This window comes from Staurois parvus, unplaced genomic scaffold (genome assembly GCF_062004578.1).
Source record: "Staurois parvus isolate SC_StPar_1 unplaced genomic scaffold, SC_StPar_1.0 ptg000545l, whole genome shotgun sequence".
Lineage (NCBI taxonomy): Eukaryota > Metazoa > Chordata > Amphibia > Anura > Ranidae > Staurois > Staurois parvus.
Genome location: NW_028318341.1, coordinates 315,184 through 333,932, shown reverse-complemented (window position 1 = coordinate 333,932; position 18,749 = coordinate 315,184). Strand labels below are relative to the sequence as shown.

Here is an 18,749-nt window from a genome sequence, read left to right as displayed (position 1 = left end):
TGTCACGTGTCCCAAAAGACTACAGGGAGGGAGGGAGGGCACCTTCCTTTTCCGATCGCCTAGGCGATCTGACCGGAAGTGGGAGCGGGTACCTGTCAAATTCGGGTACCCGCTCCCCAAAGGTGCCAATCCTTAATGGGGAGCGGGGGATTAGTCCTTAAAGCGGAATTTCCCCTTTTGGGTGGAGCTCTGCTTTAATAATATTTGTTTGCTTTACAGGCGATGAGAAGGTAAGAACTACCCACACATTTGCGGTGTTAAGGAATATTCAAAATAAAACAAGTAAAATATGAAATAGGTCTTATTTATATTCTTGAATGGTGTTGGGCCTCATTCACATGCAGGTAATGGTACGCCTGTGCGAGGGCTGTGTTTACCCGCACAGGTGTTGCATATATCTCCGTGCAGGCAGTCTCATTCATGTCAATTGGACGTCTCCTGGACACACTCTGTATAATAAGTTCACGTTTACCTGAAAGTGTCCTTAACCCCTTGGAGCCAACGTAACACAAATATGGGGCCTCTCAAAACTGGGCTTTTTTCCATGGGGCCGCATATTTGCATACCTGTCTTTGTGCTGGGAGCGCGCCGCACAGCGGGCTCCCAGCACAAAGACCAGGGTGTCACTGAGAGTCCCAGGTCCCATTCTAAATATCGGGACCCGAGACTCCCGATTCTGGGTCACAGCCCAGCCCCCTTGTTTTTTATGAATGGAGGAGAGAGATACATTGTATCTCTCAACTCCTAGCATAGAGGGAAAAAAAATGTTTGTTTAAAAAAAAAGAAAAAAAAGATAAATAAATATTAAAAAATAAAATAAAAAATACCTAGTTCAAGGTTTGATCTAGTTCAGTGTCAGGGTAAGTGTTTGGGTCAAGGTCAAGGTGAAAAGGTCAGGGTCACAGGTCTGGATTTATTTTTTTTAAATTGGTATTAGTGTCAGTGTGTTTTAGGTAAACAAAGAACAAAATGCACCTATATGGTATCGCTGCGATCGTCAAGAGCTGGAAAATGTATTTTGAGTTGTTCTTTGGTGGTAGGTTACAGTAGTAACAAGAAACACAGAGCTAAATGAAAAAAAAATGTTTTTTTTTTACTATTTTGAGCCAATTTTCCTTTGATAATAATAAAAAAAAAATTAAAAATCAGGAGATATTCATTACCATATACGTCCAAATGAAAACTCATTTGTCTTGAAAAAAACAAGGTATAATTCACCTGGATGTACAAAGTAGTTGTGATGATATGTACAGATTTACTATAGTTGAACTGGATGGAATTTTGTCTTTTTTCAGCCAAACTATGTAACTAACACGTCAGTGTTGCAAAATTGTGCTTAGGCATTAAGATTTGTTTTACCCTTAGGCATGAAGGGGTTAAAAGGAGCTCGTCAGCCTGGCTTGCTTTGTACAGCAGGATGTACTCAGAGATCAGGCCGCTCTAGACAGAACTAATGAGGTCTATATGTGTGGCTCTGATCCTTCGGCCACCAACCGTACCATCATTATACCCGGTACTTACCAGCCAGGACATAAAACGGGGAACAGCAGCAGTCAGAATGATATAGCTGTTGTCTGATGTGATTTCTCCATCTAAAAACAAAGAAACAATCAGATGTGAAAGAATCAATGGTTTTCTTTTGTAGATATATATGTAATAGAGCGCAGCTTGATGTAAATGATTTCACTATTTTAGAAACCTTAACGCTGAACTCCAGGCAGATGTAAAGACACAAATTAATACAGCTCTGCAATCATTAAGATATCAAAAAATGTTTTTTTTATATATATTTAAGCCGTTCAAGTGCCTGAATTGGACCTGGTATCAACCTCTTGTAGTCCCAGTAAAGCAAGACTAGAGTGTGAGAGGAAGAAGCAGCACAAGGGGATTATGTGCTGACAAGAAACATGCTGACAGGAGGAGAGAGCAGAGTGATGCCAGATGAGCTCAGCACTGTGCTGCTTCTCCATCCACTGCCCAGTCCAGGATGACCTAAGCGGGTTAAATGATGCTAGCCATTAGTCTTAGGAAATCTAGCAGGAGAAAAAAGTACTGCAGGGGAAATCTCTGGAATTAAGCTGAATTTTTCAGCAAAAACTGGTTTTGTTATTTCATCTCTTAATGGGCCATTCATTTTTATCTTGGTATTTCTGGCTGATGTTCTGCTTTATTTGTATTGTATATTATGTAATTATATATTACAAGGGGAAGGCATATTTCTTGATTACATACACAGGTTCCGCGTCTTACTTCGTAGTGTTACACAATAAATGTACTTTACTGCTCCTTCCCACAGTGTTAGTCTACAGGTCCTCACAGATTGCTTCAATATTGTTCAATTCCAGACAAAATTTGAGACATGGTTGGACCTGCAAAAACACCACTCAGTACGACAAAAGACTGATCTGGGTGGAAAATGATCAGCTGACCAGTGATAGCTCCTGTTCAGATATTCAGACAGATACAGTTGCTTGAATACAAGATCTCATAGTAGAAATCCCTCTATCCACATTGCTGATCTAACGATTCAGCCGACTTACTGAAAACAATGCACTCCCATTGAGGCCTCAACAGTCTGAACAGTTGGAAAGCACAGAGAAAAGCTGTTGTAATTTTGGATTTATTATCCCTCTAGGGGGGCTAATCTACAAATCTCTACATTTAACCACCTGATGTATAATCATGTACATCATTCTGTTCAAGAGGTTATACAAGGGCCATGGATGCAGCTGAGAGCCATAACCCCATATTAAAATTTTCAGCTGGTGATTTCGTAAGCTGTATAAGTGATCCAAGCGGCTGATTAGCTGCTGGATCACTTTTACAAGCAGCGGGAGGGGTCCTCCCCCCACCCCCTGCCCACGCCGCTCTCCAGTATGCATATCTTGTTTTCCAAGCTCTCCCATTGCACCAGAGAGCCCTGGGGGTTGCAACTGTTTACAATAGAGATGATCGGAAACTGGAAAGTCCCCAATCATCTCTATGGTCTAGGACACCTCCATAAAGAGGGCCTGTCATGCTTTATTGCTATCACAAGTAAAAGATGCTGCAGGGGAACAATGGGTTTAAAGAGAACCTGTTGCTTTGCCCTCCAAAAGTCAGAAGCTTTAATACCTACTCTAACCACAACTTGCTTTGACTGGAGTTAGGCTTTAATCAATATTAAATCCAAAATCAAAAATGCAATATATTGCAGCTGACCAATCATTAGTTTTTTTTTTTCCCCCCTCTGTTTTTCACCTGGTGACCTAACCAGTAACACACCTCCTGTATTAGAGGTCCTCAAAGGAGTAAAAGGAGCACAGGGGGCACAGCAGACAGCAGCATTGTCAGTCTGGATGAAGGAGAGTTCAATGTATTAGCAGATTTAAATCCACTAACAAATTGATGCCAAACTTCAGTTAACACTTTATCAGCAGTCACAGCAACATTTGTTTTTCATTTTGGGACAAAGGTTTTACATACATAAAAGCTGGTCACTGTAAGCACTCCTGTCCATAGTAAATGGTTTTTCTCAAGGCTCTTAACTGATACATTTGCAGAGCAGTTTGTTCTGTTGAAAAGCAACAGACTTACTGGCAGGATCACCTAGTGAAAATAATAGAAAGAAAGCCTAAAAAAGAAAAAAAAAAAAATGTGGACATCACATCTAAAGACTGGTAAACTGCAATATAAGAAATGTTGCTTTTGGATTTAATACAGTTTTAAAAAGGAAAAGGCTTATTCATGGCATTTATCATTTAGAAAACACATAATGAATGCTCGGAAATGACAATCCATCAGATGGGTCCCATGGGTAGGGGGGGGGGTCCCAAAAGATCACCTTACTTCCTACACCAGATACACCTGTCCTACTTTCAATGACGTGAAATGACGTAATGGATGGTACAAGACAAAGAAGATTTAATAGCAAGGACGATGTTTCTACAACGACTTGTGTTTTGTTACATTCATCACATTTCCCACAGATCTAGACTTTCCTTTACAGCTCATCTTCTGATGTAACCCAAAAGAAAAACAATGAGTGTATAACTATTTCATAACCAGGCCTTCCTTTTATTTGGATTCCTTCTTCCATGTTTATGTGTCAGTATAAACTGCTGGAAATAAACCCGGGCTGGTTAGCAGCTTCAAAAGGCAGCACCAAAATAAACATTCACACCCTGCAGATATAAATATGGTCTCCTCCGATCGGTCAACACAGCTTCCGACTTTACAGTTCACAGAGTTTAGAACAATAATGAATGGAGAACTCCAACACCCCGCACACTATTCCCTATAAATCTCAATAGACAGTTCTATAAACAGTACAAAATTAAAGCAGAACTCCGGCTGCACACAACTACCGCCTCCCAATTGTCAACAGTGATGAGAGCCATCAGTGACAGCGGGGTCGGCATACAGATGAATGCTGGCTGTACACATTTTTGGGGCAGATGGCAGTAAAGCTCACTGACATGTTGCCACACAAATGTGTATGGCTGGCAGGAGGATGCTAATTAACCTTTATATAAGGCATGGTTTCCTATACTGATGGCAGAGTTGTCCTTCTTCTACACACAGTGACTCCATGTCCTTTGTACAGTCCTTGGAAGAAAGCCATGCCTAATTTTTATACTCGCCTTATATAAATCTATATCAGGGCTGTCCAACTGGAGGCCCATGGGGCTTCCATATGGGGCCTGTGAAGTCCCAGTCACAGTCTATGCATAGTGGCGGGCTGCACAGACAGCGTCCCAACACCCGACATTCCAATAAGGTTGGCACTGTCTGCTGGGTGGAGTGATCTGCTGACAGGCATGGTGCCGGTTCAACCCCACAGGACAGTGTGTTCAGGAAAGTTACCACTGAACACCAATGAAGGGGGAAACCTACTGCTGCCACTGACACCAATGAAGGGGGGGGGATTATTATTGCTACCACTGGCATCTATCAAGGGGGTGGGGGGATATTATTATTACTGCTGACACCAATGAAAGTGGGATTATTATTGCTGCCACCACTAATAAAAGGTAAATAATTATTATTGCTACTGAAATTAATAAAAAGGGGATAATAACTGCTGCCACTGATACTAATGAATGGGGGATTATTATTGCTGCCACTGATACTAATGAATGGGGGATTATTATTGCTGCCACTGACACCAATTCAGGGGTAAGTTATTTTTATTACCACTGACAGCAATGAAAGGGGGAGGGGGATTATTATTGCTGCCAGTGACACTAATAAAGGGGGGATTATTATTGCTACCACTGGCACCTTTGAAGGGGGGATTATTATTACCACTGACACTGAGGATGAGGAAAGGGGGAATTATTATTATTACCACTGACACCAATGAAAGTGTGGGGGATTATTATTGATGCCAGTAACACCGATAAATGGAGGGATTGTTATTACTGCCACTTGCATTAATTCAGGGGGAATTATTATTATTAACATTGACACCAATAAAGGAGGGAGGGAAATTATTATTTCTACCAGTGACACTAATAAAGAGGGGATTATTATTGCTACCACTAACACCAATTAAGGGGGGGGGGTTGTATTATTGTTGTCACTGACACCAATGCATGGGGGGGGGGTTATTACTGTCCTCATTAGCAACTATGAAGGGGGGATTACTGTTAATATTATTACCAGTGACTCCAATGATAGAGGATTACTATTGCTGCCAATGAAGCTAATGAAGGGGGAATTATTACTGCTGCCACTGGCATCTATGAAGGTTTATTATTGCTGTCAATGGCATCTATGAGGGTTTATTATTGCTGTCAATGACATCAATGAAGTGGATTTTATTATTGTCGCCTCTGCTCTGATTTGAAAGTAACTTCAGAGAAGCCATTGAGCTAGACAAGGATTTCTAGGAAGCGGTGTTCAGCTGAGAGCAGCAACACAGCAATACAGGGGGTTCACCATGGATGGATCTTCCTAGAAGCAAGTTAGGGTTCTATTATAAAACAGATGGCCACCAGTTGATGTTACTGAATTGGAAAAAAAAAAAAAAAAACAACAAAAACAAAAACGGTAATTTACATGCAGCCGCTCACTCTACTTGTTCATATAATTGTGGCCCTTTTAAGTTGAACACTACTGTTCTATATAAATTTATTAAATCAGTTCCAAGTGACAGATCAAAACCCAGGAGTTGGACCTTTCTTTGACAGCCTCCCGCCCACCATATAGGGAAAGGACGGGCGCAAGGCGGTTCTCTTGTTCTGGGAGAGGACGTCATATAATGTCCTCTCACTCTAACTGCGCGTTCGTGCCCCCAGGGGCGCACAGCGCGGCGATCAGTGGTGCTCTGTGTCCCTGGGACACAGCGGATCACCGATCAGCGGAAAGAGCTGATGACTTTGGCTCCATCATGTGATCAGCTGTGTCCAATCACACATCACATGTAAATAAGGAAATGCAGGTTATCGGCATTTCTCTCCTCACGAGCTGTCACGCTGACAGAGGAGAGCCGGTAATCAGCATTCCTCGGAGGGGACATCTACACTGATGATCAGTGCCCTGATGATCAGTGTAGCCCCAATCAGTGCCACCTGTCAGTGTCCATCAATGCCACCTGTCAGTGCCCATCAGTGCACATCAATGCCACATATCAGTGCCCATCTGAGCTGCCTTTCAGTGCCAACTATCAGTGTCAGTCAGTACCGCCTATGAGTGCTGCCAGTCAGTGCCACCTATCAGTGCCGCCTATCACTGCCATATATGAGTAATGCCTTTCAGTGCCCATCAGTGATGTCTGTGAATACCCACCAGTGATGCCTGTCAATGCCCATTAGTTCCACCTACCAGTGCATCCTCATCAGTGTCTATCAGTGCCTATCACTGCAGCCTCATTAGCACACATCAGTGAAGAAGAAAAATGACTAATTTACAAAATTTTATAACAAACTAAGAAAAAAAAACTATTTTTTTCAAAATTTTCAGTTTTTTTTTATAAAAAAATAAAAAAAACCAGAGGTGATTAAATACCACCAAAAATTTCATACGGGTACAGTGTTGCATGACTGCGCAATTGTCATTCAAAGTGCGACAGCGTTGAAAGCTGAAAATTGGCCTGGACAGGAAGGAGGAGAAAGTGCCCAGTAGGCAAGGGGTTAAAGTGAGACCTCTTGTTCATTTTATGACAGTCCCTTAAACCCCACCTAACGTCTTCTAATGTGATGCCAAACACTGGGAGTTATTTTATGGATACATTTAATAAAGCAATCATGGAGCATAGGATAATTACCAACATGAGACAAAATGTCATACCTTTGTCTCTAACATGTATCTCAGACTTGAGGAAAGATTCAGAAAAGACCACAGACCCCAAATTTCCTCTCCCCCCTTGCAGATCAGGAATGTCATACACCGTCATGGAGGCCTGAAAGGTAATCATATGACAAAGTTCAGTGAGGACTCATCACATGTTATAGTGTACAAATAGGACTCACAGATCAAAGTGTCATTGTAAAAACTGTCACTTTTGCTCCCAACCACCAATCATATTCAAGCTTTCCTAGAGAGTGACAGCTGAAAGATAAAAGTGCGACTGTCAGCTGGAAGGAGGGGCATTTTTAATTACAGAGGTGCCTTCCGGGCTCATAGCACAATTTTCTCAAAAAGAATCCAATGGTTTGCATTTATTAAAAAAAAAAAAAAATCACACAATTTGATTGCAAAACTGCATGTACATTCGATCTGTGCGAACATTTATGACCTTGAATGATTATAGACTATTATAGGCTGTATATAGCACCATGTAGTGAACATAATGCAGTATTTTCCCGCACCACTCTTTATATGAATGAACAACACTCGAACCGGGGAGAAAATAGCCTAATAAAATTCGACTTAGCCTTCATTCACACTAAATGGGTGTACATGCAGTTCCCAGGGCGAATAACTGCACATTTTTCTATGAATACACCCCTTAGTTATTTTCCTATTGCACAGAGGCAATCAGAAAGAAGAAAAGACTTTTCTTATGCAGGGGTGGCTAACCTGTGGCTCTCCAGCTGTTGTGGAACTACATTTCCCATGAGGCATTGCAAAGATGGGAAGTTACTGACTTGCAGAGGCATGATGGAACTTGTAGTCCTGCAGCAGAGTGAGAGCCGCAGGTTGGCCACCACTGCATGGGTTTCCATGTCTGAGGCCCTAAATTCATTCCTCACTAAGGGCTATATCAGCATGGAGGTTATATATTGATCTCTTGTTTACATGAATTATGTCAGCCTGCTGTCATTTCTTCCCACAATCAAAAAAATATTTTTTAGTTTAGCAACTGAGTCACAAAATGTTTGTATTTCCATGTTTGTGTAATACTGCAGTAGAGATATTATATTGTCATTGACTATTGTGAACAGACCAGTTTTTTCCTGTACAGAGAAATGGAAAAATGTTAAACTGAACTCCAGATATTGTCTATATACATTCATCATGTTGTTTATTCTTGAATGTTGGTGCGTTTTGTTGGTGCACCGAAATTAAAATTCTGGTGCCGAAAATGAAAATTCAAAATACACTTGGCCAAAAACCGAAAGGTGCAGTTTTTAAAAATGAATATATATTTTTTGGAAAAAAATACACTGATTAAAAAAAATCCCCCCCAAAAAAACAAGATATACCCCACTTTTTTTGTAAAATATGAAAGCGGATGTTACAGTGAGCAAATAGATACCCAACATGTCACGCTTTAAAATTGCGCATGCTCGTGGAATGTTATGAAACTGCTGTACTTAAAAGTCTCCATGGGTGATGCTTTAAAAATGTCTACAGGTTAGCAGTGTAAGGTTACAGAGGAGGTCTAGTGTGAGAATTATTGCTCTTGCTCTGACGTTCGTGGCAATACCTCACATGTGTGGTTTGAACACCGTTTACATATGTGCGCATGGCCTACGTATGCGTTCACCACTACGTGCGAGGGGAACAGGGGCACTTTAAACTTTTTTTTGTGTGCACTGTCCCTTTAAAAAAAATGTTAATCACTTTTATTCTTATCACAAGAAATGCATGCATCCCCTGTGTTAGAAATAATTAGTGACAGGTCCTCTTTATGGAGAGATATGGGGTCAATAAGACCCCATATCTCTCCTCTGCAATGTAAAGCATTGGATCAAAAAAAAAGCATTGATCTAGTGCTTTAAAAATAAAACAAAATGGCCAGAACGGGAAGTGACCGCTCCGGTCCTCCAAGGGCATAGAGATGAGTGGCGGCCATTTTTCCTTCACTTATCTCTATGCCCAGCGCCGGGATCGATGGTTTCTCAGGTAAGGCTGAACTACCGTAGGCTGCAGTGGGCAGGCAGTGGTGAGGGGCGACGGCGGGCGGCAAGGTTTTTTCAGCACCTGTATCGCTGCTTCTTTTTTCATTTCGGCCAACGGCCGAAAGGGGTGTTTTCAGCCACTGAAATTTCGGTGCATCCCTAGTGCATTTTGTATATTTTTTTCAGATCTGTGCAGTAATCCAGTGCAAGACTTTCTTTCTATAATACAGACCGGTCACTGTTGCTCTCTCTCTTTGTACAGGATGACTGGTCTTGTCTCTGCCCCGTCCTGTAATTTTCTGCAGGTATCCGGTAGTGGGTGGAGCTTGCTGGGTCTCCCCCATAGCTCTGCTCTCTGTACAGGCTATGTACAGAATAGTGATGAGGTCTGTAGATTTGTATCCTTTGTGGCTATTGAGGAATATATTTAAGTGAAAGTTTTTGTGTCCAGAGTTCAAAACAGAAATTCTCAGCCCTTTCCCGACTTCAAACCCCCAGTGAATTGCTCTTTAACCACTTCCCGGCCGGCCATTGTATATAAACGGCCGGACGGTGGCAGTGCAGGGTCGGGTGGCCATTTATAAACGGCCTCCCCGCACCCTGCTTGTGCGCGCTCCCTGGGAGCGCGCAGCACCGCGATCCGGTGCCCGCTGTGTCTTCCGGACACAGTGAAACACCGATCGTCAGACGGGACCTCTGTACGAGGTCCCGATCATGTGATCACTGATTGGCCAATCAGTGATCACATGCAAAGTAGTAAGCAAGATGTCACTTGTGACATCATTGCTTACTACGTGTGAAATCTGTGAATGATCACAGAGGTCACATGGTACAAGGCTATTCACAACAGCCTTGTACCATGTGACAAGCTGTGACCAATCACAGCTCACTCAGTACTTCTCAATGACTGCAAGAATTCAGACAGAGAGAAAGAGAAACGATTGCTTTTACATCCTATATGGGTGTAAAAGCAATCAGTGTAAAAAAAAAAAAATCTTCATCACCCCCCACAAGTAGTACAGTGTCACCAAGGTGACACTGTACTGCTAGGGTGACAGTATGTAAACAAAAAATAATAATAAATAAAATAAAAATGTAAAAAAAAAATGTTTAAAAATTATAATTTTTGGTTATAAACTAATTTGGATTTTTTTTTTTTACTAAAAAGATAACGGAATAAATGTTGGCCAAGATTTATGATTAAATATTATTTATTTGCAAAATTTTATTTAAAAAAACACTTTTTGTTCAAAAATTTTGGACTTTTTCATTTACATAGCAAAAAAAATAAAAATTCCAGCGGTGAATAAATACCACCAAAATAAAGCTTTATCTGTCTCAAAAAAAATGGTAAAAAATTTATTTGGGTACAGTGTTGCATGACCGCGCAATTGTCATTCAAAGTGTGATAGCGCTGAAAGCTGAAAATTGCCCTGGTCAGGAAGGGGGTAAAAGTGTCCGGACAGGAAGTGGTTAAGTCCCCAAACACCCTTCACCAGATTGACAGCATCACTAGTCCTATTAGTTACCAGTATCACGTCAAAGATGGTTTTACTTTACATATGGGTAGCTAGGAATAGAACAGCAGGAAGAAAACCCTATGAATGTTATCATATTTACTGTATTTATTGATATAAAACAGCTAATTGCAAATACACAAGCTACATACAACTAGTGATATTTTTGCTGTTGGTTTTCTGCAATGAAAAAAGGAAATGGAGGTCCAGATAAAGATCATGTGATGCACACACGTCAGCTGACGCATTCTGCCTTTATGCCTGCACCACTCTTCTAAGCTGAGAAAGCAGAGCAAATGCTGCTCCTAATTAACCACTTCCCGTCCGGCTCATGTACATAAACAGCCGGACGGGAGCAGTGCAGGAGCGGATGGCCGTTTATAAACGGCTTCCGCATTCACTACCTGTGCGCGCTGCCTGGGAGTCTGTGTGAGGTCCCGATTCATGTGATCACTGATTGGCCAATCAGTGATCACATGAACAGTAGTAAACAACATGTCACTTCTGACATCATTGCTTACTACTTGTGAAATCTGTGAATGATCACAGAGGTCACATGGTACAAGGCTAATCACAACAGCCTTGTACCATGTGACAAGCTGTGACCAATCACAGCTCTCACAGTATTTCTCAATGGCTGCAAGAATGCAGCCAGAGAAAATAAGAAATTATTGCTTTTACAGCCTTTATGGGTGTAAAAAAAGAAGAAAAAAAAATCTTCATCACCCCCTACAAGTAGTACAGTGTCACTATAGTGACTCTGTACTGCTAGGGTGACCGTATGTTAAAAAAAAACACAAAACAAATAATATAACAAAATGAAATAAAAATGTAAAAAAAAAATTTGGCAAATTATAATTTTTGATTATAAACAAATTTGGGTTATTTTTTTTTTTTTTTACTAAAGATAGATCAATACATTTTGGCCAAGATTTATGAAGAAAGATTTATTTGCAAAATTTTATAAGAAAAACCCTTTTTTTCAAAATGTTTGGATTTTTTCATTTATAAAGCACAAAAATAAAAATCCCAGTGGTGAATAAATACCACCAAAATAAAGTTTTATCTGTCTCAAAAAAATTGTAAAAAATTAATATGGGTACAGTGTTGCATGACCGCGCAATTGTCTTTCAAAGTGTGACAACGCTGAAAGCTGAAAATTGGCCTGGACAGGAAGGGGGTGAAAGTGTCCGGACTTGAAGTGGTTAAACAAGGTGAAAGTCCTTTTGTTAATTAGGAGTGAACTGCTTTGAGTTCTATGCTGTGTCAGTGACAGACACGGCACATATCAGTTCAGTTGGAGCTGTGTGTTCTGATCCTTCTGACCGTCATTGCTCAGCTGAGTGCAGGAGGGAGGGAGAGGGGTGTTAAAGCTGCATGTTCTACTAATACAGTGTAATCACAGCATGAGCAGAGAGAGGGATGCGTGCTGCCAGCTGACAGTTCACATCCAATATGCCAGACACACTGAAAAATGCTGCACTCTCTTTTTTAATTAGGAGCAATCGGCTTTGAGTTCTTTGCTGTGTCTGTGACAAACATGGCACAGACCAGTTTTACTGGAGCTACATGCTCTGGTCCCTCTGCTCCTCATTGCTCAACTACAGTGTAACCACAGCATGAGCAGAGAGAGGGATGCGTGCTGCCTACTGACAGTTCCCATCCTGTAGACCAGATCCGACCTGGTGGGGGACCGGCGGCAGCTTTCTATACTGAAAAATGCTGCAATCCCTTTAATTACAAGCAGACTCTGCGCCAGTTTCTATTTCACTGTTTATTTAATGTGGCGTGCTACAAAAGTCAGTTTCCCACACCATTAAAATAGAGAAGAAACTTTTGTTAATGTCTCCCAATTCAGCCTATTTCTACACTTTGATTTCATGTTCAAGAATGCAGAAAATTAGGTTTACTTTGTAATTAAAAACAAAGTGGGAGAGAAAATAGGCTGCACACCTAATAGGCTAACCTCAAGTCAAGTTTATTGTACATCATCAGATAAAGTAACAACGGAGATCTGACATATAACCCAACATCCACTTAGTCTGACCTAACCCTATATGGAATGCCCCCATGGTCCAACCTCTATCACCCCCCACCCTGCCAACCACTCCAAACCATCCACCAAACCCCCTCACAACCCACAATACCCCCCCAAGTTGGAACACCCACCCACCCTGTCACCCCTCTCCCCAGGAGGAGGGAGAGGAGCTGAGAGGACATTCACCAGCCCACTGACACCCCCAAACCTGCACAAACTACACACCCAGGGCTCCTAGGATAGGATATCAAGTATACAGTATGGATGTATTAAACAACAGCCATGACAGTGAATAAACATAAGCGCTCAGCAAATACAGTAAACCAACCAATGGAAGCCTGTTAGGCTATGTCCAATAGCCAAAAGAGGTGACGATCTAGACATAAGTCAGTGTGAGAGGCAGTGACCTCAGAGGCCAATCGATGTGGTATAATAACCTCTTATTTAATTTTTTAATTTTCCGGAGGTTCAGTCCAACACCCCCATCAATGGGCTCCCAGACCCCCAAGATTTATGGATACCCCCCATTTAAGAACCCCTGTTTTATTAATATAGAAAAACCCTAAACAAGACTTCTGAATACAAATTGTTTAATGACAGGACACTTGTGTACTTACAGTCTTAATTAAATATGTGCTATCTTCATTGTCTAAAGGCACTGTTCTGAAAGAGAAATAACATAATGGAACCAAGTCTACAAGTCCAAGTATATCTGTCTGCAGGACAACACCAGAGACAACGAAAAGCAATACATTACCTGCCCAGACTATTCACAGCTTCAATCTGAAATGATACTTTGGACCTGGAAGAAACCCAGCAATGACACCAATTAGACATCACTTATCTTTGTCTACCATTCATAGTGGTCATCTCATCATAAATATTGACAACAGGGCCTTAGTTGGAAAAAAAAAATAAGAAGAAAAAAAGAGGCCAAATTAAAGTGTAACCCTAGCCAAATGCTTTATTTTCAGATTAGGATGGAATGGGGAAAGGTTAGACATGCTGTCAGGTTTTTACTTGCTTTCTACACCCACACAGGAGAGATTGAACAGCACTTGCTGTACTGGTGACACAGTAGAGAAGTGAAAGAAAATCTAACCAATGAGGACACAGAAAGCAATGCAAACCTGACAAAGGGCCTCATTCACCTCTGGCCAAAAGTTAAGGCTGAACTCCAACCCTACTTTCAGTCTTGCAGAGTTGTAACAGCTCCTCTCCTGTACTGAAATTGCTTACTCTGATTTCACATCACACATACCTGTTACCCACATGGAAGAAAAATATATTTGAAATATACTTTAAAAATATTCTTCCCAAATATATTAACATATTTGAAATACTACAATTTTGGCCATATGCAATATATTTCAAAATATATTTCAATTAATATATATATATATATATATATATATATATATATATATGTACACACACACACACTGCATGTTGAAATGTGTTAATATATGAAAGATATTTTTAAAAATAGTCATTAAACATATAATTGTAATTGCATTCCAAAAATGTAGATTTGTATATTTAAAGAAAGACATACAGTATATTTGAAATGTATTTTTAAAAATATTTTTCATATATTTTGTAATAAAAACGCATTTCAACATGCAGTATATACATATATATATATGTATATATATACATACATACATACACACACATATACATACAGTTGTGTTCAAAATAATAGCAGTGTGTTGCAAAAAGTGAATAAAGCTCAAAATCCTTCTAATAGCTTTTATTTCCATCCACACAAATGCATTGGGAACACGACACATTCTATTCCAAATCAAAACATGAAGAAAAATATATCAAATTTGTGTTGTTCCTCTAAAAAAATTGATGAAAAGTGAATATTAGACTGTTCAAAAACATAGCAGTGTTTGTATTCTTCTTTACAAACTCAAACATTCACTATATAAACTGAAAAATGTTTGAAGATTTTGCTTTCCTTTGAATGACTTAATGAATATTTGGTTGTAGTCGCACTGTTTCTGAGAACTGCTGTACATCTGTGTTGCATGGAGTCACCCAACTTCTGACACCTGTGATCAGGTATTCCAGCCCAGGATGATTGGACTACATTCCACAGTTCTTCTCTATTTCTTGGTTTTGCCTCAGAAACGGCATTTTTGATGTCACCCCACAAGTTTTCTATTGGATTAAAATCCGGGGATTGGGCTGGCCACTCCATAACGTCAATCTTGTTGGTCTGGAACCAAGATGTTGCACTTTACTGGTGTGTTTGGGGTCGTTGTCTTGTTGGAACACCCATTTCAAGGGCATTTCCTCTTCAGCATAAGGCAGCATGACCTCTTCAAGTATTCTGATGTATTCAAACTGATCCATGATCCCTGGTATGCGATAAATAGGCCCAACACCGTAGTATGAGAAACATCCCCATATCATGATGCTTGCACCACCATGCTTCACTGTCTTCACAGTGTACTGTGGCTTGAATTCAGTGTTTGGGGGTCGTCTGACAAACTGTCTCCGGCCACAAGACCCAAAAAGAACAATCTTACTTTCATCAGTCCACAAAATGTTGCGCCATTTCTCTTTAGGCCAGTCAATGTGCTCTTTGGCAAATTGTAACCTCTTCAGCACGTCTTTTTTCCAACAGTGGGACTTTGCGGGGGCTTCTTGCAGATAGCTTGGCTTCACATAGGCGTCTTCTAATTGTAACAGTCCTCACAGGGAACTTTACACCTTCTTTCATCTTCCTGGAGCTGATTGTTGGCTGAGTCCACGCCATTTTTGGCTATTCTTCTATCCATTCGAATGGTAGTTTTTCGCTTTCTTCCACGTCTTTCAGGTTTTGGTTGCCATTTTAAAGCATTTTCAATCATTTTAGCTGAACAGCCTATCATTTTCTGCACTTCTTTATATGTTTTCCCCTCTCCAATCAACTTTTTAATCAAGGTACGCTGTTCTTCTGAACAATGTCTGGAACGACCCATTTTCCTCAGAATTTCAGAGAGAAATGCACTGTAACCAGCATGTACAACATTTGCTGCCTTTCTTCCTTAAATAAGGGCAATAATTGCCACCTGTTTTTCAAAGAATGAATGACCTCACTAATAGAACTCCACACTGCTATTATTTTGAACATGCCCCTTTCAATGAGTGATTCAATTACACAGAATCAGCAGCATGCATGTCATGACTGTTGGGTCTGTTGGATTTCTATTACTCTACTACACCTGCTAGTAAATTATTTGCCATGTAGAAATATCATTTCTACCAAAAACAGTAATTGATCCGGTTAGTGATGTCTGACTGCTATTATTTTCAACACAACTGTATATATATATATATATATATATATATATGTATATATTTTGAATATGGCCAAAATTGTAGTATTTCAAATGTATGTCAATATATTTGGGAAGAAGATTTTTAAAATATATTTTTCTTCCATGTGGGTACCTATGGTGATCTGCATGTAAATACAGCGCGACTAGGCACTCCCACACCTCACAGCTAGTTGATATTTGCATAGCTCCTCCAAATAAGTAACTCATTGCTTGTATCAGGGCTGAGGGCTCTTGATAGGTGTAAGGAGGCCGGGTTGTGTGATGTTTTTAGAAAGATATGTACAGCACCCTGCTATCCCCTCCCACCAGCCATGATTTGCACAGAAAATCAGAGACCCAGTGATGACATCACTGGGTATACAATAGGGCATGTTATGTAAACATATCATTAGCAGGATGGTGAGGGGGTAGAGAAATCAGGGAAAGAGAAATATAGGCAGATTAATCTTCATCTTTAATCCCAAAACCAAAAATATAATATGTTGCAGCTTACTAATTATTAGATGTGTTGGCTGCTTTAGTTTCCTTTTTGTCCCCTGGTGATCTGGCCAGTAACACACCTCCTGTATTAGAGCGCCACCACTCTGGATGAAGGAGCACAGGGGGCACCTTCGGACAGCAGCATTGTTAGTCTGTGGGGAAGGGAGTGTAAGATGCACTAGCTGATATAGATACACTAACAAACAGAAGCCAAACTCCAGCTAAAACTTTATAAGCTGTTACAAACAGTTGACTTACAGGCCAGATCACCAAGTGAGAATAGAAGAAAGCCTAAAAAAGAAAACGAATGTAGTCATCACATCGAAGAATTGGTAAGCTGCAAAATAATAAAGGTTTGCTTTTGAGTTTAATACCGCTTTAAAAATCAGTTTGATGTCATTTCAAGGGTCAATATTTCAGCTGCCTTTAAAAGATGGACGCCTTCCATCTTTGTTTCAGAAGCTCACAGTATTCATTCCCCCTAAAGAGTTCACTTCACAAGAACACAATGCGCTATATTTAATTTGTGCTCCCCTCCTCACTTGATTACAGGCACCAGTGATGCATCATTTCACCGAGTATTCCCTCTGATGTTCATTCCCTTGAAAGCTCTCTACTAAAAACAAAGAGAAAATGTCAGGCTAACCTCAAAGCGGTTCTCAATTGAACAAGATTAAAGGCGTCCAGCGACATCCCGAAATTGTGTTCTGCTACTTCCTTTGCCTGCAAGAGTAAGAAAAAACAAATAGTCAGTGACTTGATACAGCGAGCACACACTGTACTGACAGCGACATGACACAGGAGACAGATCAGTGAGTACCAAGATCATTCCACACACTGGGGAGAAATCTCATCCTAAAAGCGTCTGTCAGCTGTAGACCACTGAAGACAGACAAGACGGCTTCCAGTAAAAAATCAGCACACTGGATATATTTCCTTCCTGGGCATTAGGCTCTGTTCACACTGTGCGTAGCGGGAACTCGCGTTCTTGCTTGTGATTTTGCGCGGGCGATTCTGAGTGTTGCACAAAGGGCAGCGCATTCACTATAATGCACGTTTGTTGCGTCATAGAAGCTCAGGAGCAAAATTGTGGCCCTGAGTCAGGTGCGATTTTACATACACGTTTTGCTGTGATTGTCTCTTGATAAAACATGCGACATTTGCAGCAAGCGTGTATGGGTGCCATTCAGCATGAAAAACACCTAAATGAACTGCACGCGTTTTGCCGCAATTTCCTAATCCATTGGCCTCCGTGATTCTGCTCTCTCCTGGTTCTCCTCTTACCTTTCTCAGCGCACTTTCAGTGTCACATACAACTCCTCCTCCTTCACCTTTTTCTGTTGGGGTACCCCAAGGTTCTGTTCTTGGGCCTCTCCTTTTTTCTCTCTATACCTCCTTCCTGGGCCAACTGATAACCTCCCATGGCTTCCAATATCACCTCTATGCTGATGACACCCAGATCTATCTCTCCACTCCGCAGCTCACCCCCTCACGTATCACAAATCTACTAAGCGACATATCAGCATGGATGTCACATCACTACCTCAAACCCAATCTTTTCAAAACTGAGCTGTAATATTTCGCCCCCCGATCCCCCACTCATGACTTTACTATTAAGATCAACAGCACAACCATTGGTCCTTCCCCTCATGCCAGGGTGCTAGGCGTAATCCTAGACTCTGACCTCTCCTTTGGGCCCCACATCCACTCACTGGCTAAATCCTGCCGCCTCAACCTCCGGAACATCTCCAAAATCTGCCCCTTCCTGACCAATGACACCACAAAACAACTTATCCACGCCTTGGTTATATCCCGCCTCCATTACTGCAACTCCCTCCTCACTGGTCTACCATTACACAGGCTATCCCACCTTCAGTCTATTATGAATGCTGCTGCTAGACTCATACACCTTACCAACTGATCAGCGACTGCTGCCCCTCTCTGCCAATCCCTCCACTGGCTTCCACTAACCCAACGTATAAAATTCAAAATACTAACCACAGCTTACAAAGCCATCCACAACACTGCCCCCAGCTACATCACCAACCTCATCCACAGATACCGCCCAAATCGCCCACTCCGCTCCTCCCATGATATGCTCCTCTCTAGC

The 18,749-nt window shown here is 41.1% G+C and overlaps 1 protein-coding gene across 1 annotated transcript in view; it reads right to left on the bottom strand.

Moving 5' to 3' along the window:
• Nucleotides 1-18,749, bottom strand: part of DNAAF9 (dynein axonemal assembly factor 9) — a 208,212-nt gene that overhangs the window by 113,271 nt on the left and 76,192 nt on the right. Inside the window, exons 14-18 of the mRNA XM_089690898.1 lie at nt 17,286-17,362; nt 13,582-13,626; nt 13,442-13,487; nt 7,273-7,384; nt 1,522-1,592 (exon numbers count right to left, since the gene is read on the bottom strand). Coding sequence (XP_089547024.1) covers nt 1,522-1,592; nt 7,273-7,384; nt 13,442-13,487; nt 13,582-13,626; nt 17,286-17,362 — 351 coding nt within the window. The remainder of the gene's footprint in view (nt 1-1,521; nt 1,593-7,272; nt 7,385-13,441; nt 13,488-13,581; nt 13,627-17,285; nt 17,363-18,749) is intronic.